The 6851-nt window shown below is 44.1% G+C and overlaps 1 protein-coding gene across 5 annotated transcripts in view; it reads left to right on the forward strand.

Annotated features, from left to right (window-relative positions):
* Nucleotides 1–5042, forward strand: part of CTBP1 (C-terminal binding protein 1) — a 53031-nt gene extending 47989 nt beyond the window's left edge. For 4 of the 5 annotated variants that reach the window (XM_082223218.1, XM_082223220.1, XM_082223222.1 and 1 more), the window contains 3 exons: nt 1515–1642; nt 2779–2896; nt 3960–5042. In XM_082223218.1, coding sequence (XP_082079344.1) covers nt 1515–1642; nt 2779–2896; nt 3960–4146 — 433 coding nt within the window. In that variant the 3' untranslated portion in view covers nt 4147–5042. The remainder of the gene's footprint in view (nt 1–1514; nt 1643–2778; nt 2897–3959) is intronic. The other variant, XM_082223219.1, reaches the window with a different exon arrangement.
* The last annotated feature ends 1809 nt before the right edge of the window (nt 5043–6851 follow it).

Below are 6851 nucleotides of genomic sequence, written 5' to 3' on the forward strand. Positions count from 1 at the left end.
TGCTAGGTGGGCAGGAGCAGGGACCGAACGGGAGCTCACCCCGTCACAGGGATTCAAACCACTGACCTTCTGATCGGCAAGCCCTAGGCTCTGTGGTTTAACCCACAGCGCCACCTTCCAAATGAAGATTCTCTGGTCCTTCCTAGAGTGTTCCAAGTGTCTCCTATACTTGCATCTCTGAATTATTATCAGGATATGCAGTGACCCAGAATATGTTGCTTCCCGCTCTTTATTGAAAAGAAAATATCAATTATGTGCCCCTGGTGACCATCCTTTGCTCGCCTTCGGACCCAGTGGCCTGGGTAGCGGCAGGTTCAACTTGCCCTTGCTTCTGATTAGTAGGAAATTGATGGTTCTACACAATCTTCCAAGGGTAAAAGGCGTATTTCGTAGTAAAAATACGTTCCCGCCTGACTGCTTGGCCTGTCCTCCATCTATATTCTCTGCCCTACAGGGCTCTGAGATACTGGTAGTGTTTTTGCATGATGCGTGAGCACCTGACAGGTCCACACAAAAGTTTAGACAACACCTTGATAGCTTCCATGGATTCAGTCAGCAGTGAGGTCGTGAGGAACAGATAACTCAAAGATGCTGTTTGATGCCTTTCCACTATCACGTTTTGGCCAGGGAAGCCCACCCACCCCAGTATACAGCTCAGTCATACTTTCATATCTGTTTGGGGTGCCAAGATATTGACTTGGTTGAGACTTGATATGAAGGCAGGGAGAAACTGTTCAAATGAACCACGTTCCTCTCATATTACCACAGAACCAGTAACTCCACAACTAACTCCCAAAAGTTTACCATAAATACTTCTCTTTATATCTAGGCAAATAGCTGTCTTACTGTTTTATTACATATATCTTCCTCCAGCGAACTCTACGGAAGCATCTACTCTGGGCTTTCAAACCCCGTCTCAATACTGTTTCCTCAAATGCACATGTTGTTGTTCCCATTATCCTCAGCACTGGCTGTGCTGTTGAGAAATGGAAGTCGTGGGTGTTTGCAGTTCATTTCTGGCTGTGTATACTTATTCTTGGGGATGCGGGTGGCGCTGTGGGTTAAACCATACAGCCTAGGACTTGCCGATCAGAAGGTCGGCGGTTCGAATCCCCGCGACGGGGTGAGCTCCCGTTGCTTGGTCCCTGCTCCTGCCAACCTAGCAGTTCGAAAGCACATCAGAGTGCAAGTAGATAAATAGGTACTGCTCCAGCGGGAAGGTAAACGCCGTTTCCGTGCACTGCTCTAGTTCGCCAGAAGTGGCTTAGTCATGCTGGCCACATGACTTGGAAGCTGTCTGCAGACAAACGCCGGCTCCCTCGGCCTATAGAGCAAAATGAGCGCCACAACCCCAGAGTCGGTCATGACTGGACTTAACTGTCAGGGGTCCCTTTACCTTTTTATACTTATTCTTAATAAACACACAAAAGCCTCTGTTCAGGAAGATGATGATGATGATGAATTACAGTATAAGATGTACAGTATATGAAACCTTTCTTTACTTTTTCTCTTAGCTTTAGTCAGGGTCCCCTGAAGGATGCGCCAAATCTGATCTGTACTCCCCACGCTGCGTGGTACAGTGAGCAGGCCTCAATAGAGATGCGGGAAGAAGCAGCCCGAGAGATCCGGAAAGCTATCACAGGTGCCAGCCATATTCCCCTCCATGTTCTTTTACCGACTTCCTTTAGCTTAACGAGCATGCCGTTCTTCTGTATCTAGAACATCAGTAGTACAAGGGACTTCAAACTGGCTTGGAATAATGTTTGCTAAGTGTGGCACTGCTAACTTTGCAAACGTTGACTTTTAAGCACGACTCTGAATGTGAACTGAACACCGCTGCGGTTACAAAGCTGGTGGAGCCTCGCTAAAGTCAGGTTGTGTGGGGTCATTTTGTTGCGGCAGGAGGTGTGGACCAGATGCACACCTGACCCCATGTGTATTACAGTGGTACCTCTAGTTACAAACGTTCCGGAGGTCCGTTCTTAACCTGAAACTGTTCTTAACTAGAGGCGCGCTTTCGCTAATGGGGCCTCTTGCTGCCGCTGCACCGCCGGCACGCGATTTCCGTTCTCATCCTGGGGCAAAGTTCTCAACTCGAGGTAACTCTTCCAGGTCAGCGGCGTTTGTCACCTGAGGCGTTTGTAACTCAAGGTACCACTTCATAGCGATTAATATCAAACGAAGGAGAGAACTTGCCAAATAATAATAATAATAATTTTTATTTATACCCCACCCTCCCCAGCCAAGGCTGTGCTCAGGGCGGCTAACAAGCAATAATAAAAACAAGTTGAATGAATACAAAAAAAACAAGATTAAAATACAACATTAAAATATTGAAACATTAAAATATTAAAATGCAGCCTCATCACAGGAGGAGAAAAGGAAAAAGAAAGAGGGGGAGGGAATCAAATTGGCTCTAAGCCAAAGGCCAGGGGGAACAACTCTGTCTTACGTCTTACAGGCCCTGCAGAAAGAAATCAGATTCTGCAGGGCCCTGGTCTCATGAGGCAGAGCGTTCCACCAGGCTGGAGCCAGTGTTGAAAAGGCCCTGGCTCTGGTTGAGGCTAATCTAAGTTCCTTAGGACCCGGGATCACTAGGGTGTTGCTATTTATGGACCTTGAGGCTCTCCGTGGGGCATACAAGGTGAACTGATAACAGCCAATGAAAAACGGCCATTATTAACGTGTCACGCACATTCGCGTGCATTTTATTTTTAACCTGACATTATTTGCACATGTGGAGTTTACTTATGCTGCAATATTTAACTGTCTGGCTAGGTCGCATTCCAGACAACCTGAGGAACTGTGTCAACAAAGAACATTTGACTGCAGCTACACATTGGGCCAGCATGGACCCAGGAGTTGTTCACCCAGAGCTCAATGGCGCTGCGTACAGGTAAGAAGTTTCTCTCGCCGCCAGTTTAATGGCGTTCCCTTTTGTCTGCTTAGACAGCATCCACTATGTATATCTGTTGACATGCTGATGGTGAGCTGTCATTGTGAGGCGTCAACTCGGGGAGAAGAGATTCAAAGGGTTTTAACGTTTTGAGTCAAATGCCACTCCCGTCAAATGCTATTGCTGTAACTTCCAAATCTCTTGTGGACATGTGGGGGTGGGGTGGGGCAGCTGGTACTCCACAATAACCAGATTTTATTGGGGGAGGTTCTAGTGAAGGGGTCAGCAAACTTTTTTCAGTAGGAGGCCGGTCCACTGTCCCTCAGACCTTGTGGGAGGCCAGACTATATTTTGGAAAAAAAATAATGAACGAATTCCTATGCCCCACAAATAACCCAGAGATGCATTTTAAATAAAAGGACACATTCTACTCATGTAAAAAACACGCTGATTCCCGGACCGTCTGCGGGTCGGATTGAGAAGGCGATTAATAATAATAATAATAATAATAATTTATTATTTATACCCCGCCCATCTGGCTGGGCTTCCCCAGCCACTCTGGGCGGCTTCCAAAAGAATATTAAAATACTATAATACATCAAACATTAAAAGCTTCCCGAAACAGGGCTGCTTTCAGATGTCTTCTAAAAGTCTGGTAGTTGTTCTCTTTGACATCTAGTGGGAGGGTGTTCCACAGGGAAGGCGCCACTTGGGCCGCATCCAGCCCACAGGCCTTAGTTTGCCTACTCATGCTCTAGTGACTGATCTCCCATGTAAAGGTAAAGGTAAAGGTACCCCTGCCGATACGGGTCAGTAGGTTGGCAGGAGCTGGGACCGAACAACGGGAGCTCACCCCGTCGCGGGGATTCGAACCGCTGACCTTCTGATCAGCAAGCTCTAGGCTCTGTGGTGTAATCCACAGCGCCACCCGCGTCCCTGTGCTACAAGTTACTCTTCCTTAAATTTTGTAGGAAATCTTCTTCACACACACGCACAATAAAATAAAATAAAAAGTCACACTGGGTCTCAACGGATCTCTGACGAGTGTTCTCCTTTCTCTCAGCAGGTATCCTCCCGGGGTCGTCAGCGTGGCTCCACCTGGCCTACCTACTGCAGTAGAAGGAATAGTCCCCAACGCCATGTCCTTATCGCATGGGCTTCCTCCTGTCGCCCACCCTCCCCACGCTCCTTCTCCGGGCCAGACAGTCAAACCGGAAGCTGATAGAGACCACCCTAACGACCAGTTGTAGCCTAAGAAAACATCATTCCCAGCCCGGGCAACTTTGGAAAGCGTGCGGAAAACCGATTGGACTTTGAATAGATGCAAAATCATGAACATACAGAGGAGGCCATATTATGTTTTAGAAAGTGGTCCAAAATGCAGTATAACGAGAAATGGTGGGAGATGAAAGATTTGAAAACTTTATTCCTCCATATAAAAATGTAGTTTGTCCCTGTTCAGTGACCTGACTCACTGTTTCTGTGTCCTATGGGTTCTTTGTTAAGCCAGAGAAGTTAGTAGTTTAATTATATCATGAATGTACTTGTCTGTGTACAGTTTTTAGAACATTAACAAGGGTTTGTTTGCTTAGTTGTCAACAAGAAAAAAAATATATATAAGGGAGGCATTCGACAAACCATTTTTGAGATTTGGGATCCTTTGTTTTTTATATGTTTAAAAATGCCTAAAAGCGAAGCAGTTGGTGAACTTCTCAGGACAACGATTTTTCCCATTTTTCTTTCTATGCCACGCAGTGCATTGTTTTTTCTACCTTCTTGTCTTATTTTTTTAGAATAATTTAATAAAGTAAAAACAGTTTCTCCTGATTTCGGCACAAATTCCCCTTATTTCAGAATGAAGACATTTCAAAGAGATTTTGAGGTGCAAAATAAAAGTTTTTTTTATAAACGAGCATTATGCTTTTTGTCACCGGTTAATATATATTATTGGTGGGATGCAGAGAGAGAGAGAGAGAGAGAGATTGAGAGAGGCACTAGACTACTGAAAAGTAGCTGCATTTCATTGCCTACATGGATTCCTTCCTGGTAATGTGGTAGGCTAGCAATATTTTGGGTTAAAATCATGTTTGTGACTGTGTCCATTTGTATGAATTATTATTTTCAAGAAATAAAAATTCCAAACAAATACCATGTGCACCATATATATGTATATATACATATTTATTTCTGGGTGATTCTTCATCTTTTATGAGGATTGAGGGATACTTCACGCCTAGGTTTATTTTGCTCTGAATGTTGTAGTGCTTTCTCGGAAGAACAACAACATCATTAAATGCAGTTCTTTTAAATTCAGTATTTTACAGCAAGGATAGGGATATGTTTGGCCTTCAGCTTGGACTCCCCGGCCTTTGCAGCCATTGTCAGTGGTTAAGGAAAATGGAAGCTGAAATCTTAACAGCAAATGGAAAATGAAAGTTTTTACTGACTGGAAAGCTGGAAATGATGTATTGGAAAAGAACAGCTTTCGTTTCATTTTTCCAACTATGTGAATCGGTTTTCTTACATCTTGGGACATAAAGTTTTGGTTTTGAACTAGCCACAGAACAGCCAGCTTTTTAAATATATATTTCTCATTGCAAACCAATATAACAGTGGCATAAACATTTCATGTGCATATTAAAAAAAACTAGTTTGACTAAGAATAAACAGATTAAATATGGAACACAATCCTACTGGATATGTTTCCATATTTCATACACCCTTCCCCGCTGTCCTTCCTTCACCTCAGTCAGCCACTGAAGCAAATTATGGTGAAATAAAAACCTGGTGAAAGGAGCACTCTTTATTTTACACTATTTTCTGCAAAAGGAGCAGCCTGCAATACTGCTGGGTTTTGAATATGCTCTGTTGATGCCCATAAATGTTCATTTTTCTTCTTCTTCCCCTTAGATCTTGTAATTACATTCCTATCTTTTGATTAAATGATGGCTTCCACATTTTCGCATTATGGCTTCATCCCTCCCTTTCCTAACTACCTTCTTAACCCACATCCCTCCAGATTATTTCAGACAATCTGCTAAATATTTGGAAAGCAGCTTGTCTGCCTGCCTGCCTTATTTTCTACAGGCTTGGCTGCCTCTCAGGATATTGCCAGCCGACTCAGCTCAGGGCTCATCACCGTTTCTATGCATCGTGCCATTTTGTGTCAAGATGGCAGCCCAAAACGTCACTTTGGTGTGACTTTGCCCGTTTTCGGTCATAGGTTCAACCGCCTCTCCATATATTGTCACCAGGCTTGGCACGAGGGTCCCCAAGGTGGGGGTGGCAATCTTTGCCAGCATTTGGACACTGGCCCTGTTTTGAACCAAGATGGTAGACCAAAATGTTGCTTTGGCCAAACGGGTACCCAAAGTGGGGGCAGCAGAGGGCTTTGTTGCCATGTGGATGCCAGGTGCCATTTTGATTAAAGTTGGCAAACTGAAACATGAGTTTCGCACGACACCACTTGATTTTTGACATGACCAGTCCAAACTCGCAAATTATACTACCTGTTAGAAACAAAAAACAAAACCCTCAAATGTCTCTTGCTTTCTACAAATTCCCCAGGCAGCCCAGTCACTCCCTACTAGTCCTTTTATATCGGGAAGTGTGGAACTGGTTATCATTACACTCCAGAGTCAGCTAAGAAATGGTTTCGTTTGATTCTGAGTGATGGATCGTGTGGCGGTCCTGAAGCTTGTCTGAAAAAAGTACTGAACTTTGGCAGGATCATGCCACGTATTTCCTATGTTTCCCATAAAGGTGAAGATGCTAAAAGTATTTATATAAGCTACTGGTAGTTACCACTAGGTGGCAAAAATACTGTATTAATGTATTGATGCTGAGATACATTACAAAATCATCTGATTTTGGGGTGCAACACACAACCGGTAATTATAATACAGTACATTCTTTGCAGCCGGCATTTTGCATATTAAGATGCCCAAGACCTATG

This window comes from Podarcis vaucheri (genome assembly GCF_965113315.1).
Source record: "Podarcis vaucheri genome assembly, chromosome: 5".
Lineage (NCBI taxonomy): Eukaryota > Metazoa > Chordata > Lepidosauria > Squamata > Lacertidae > Podarcis > Podarcis vaucheri.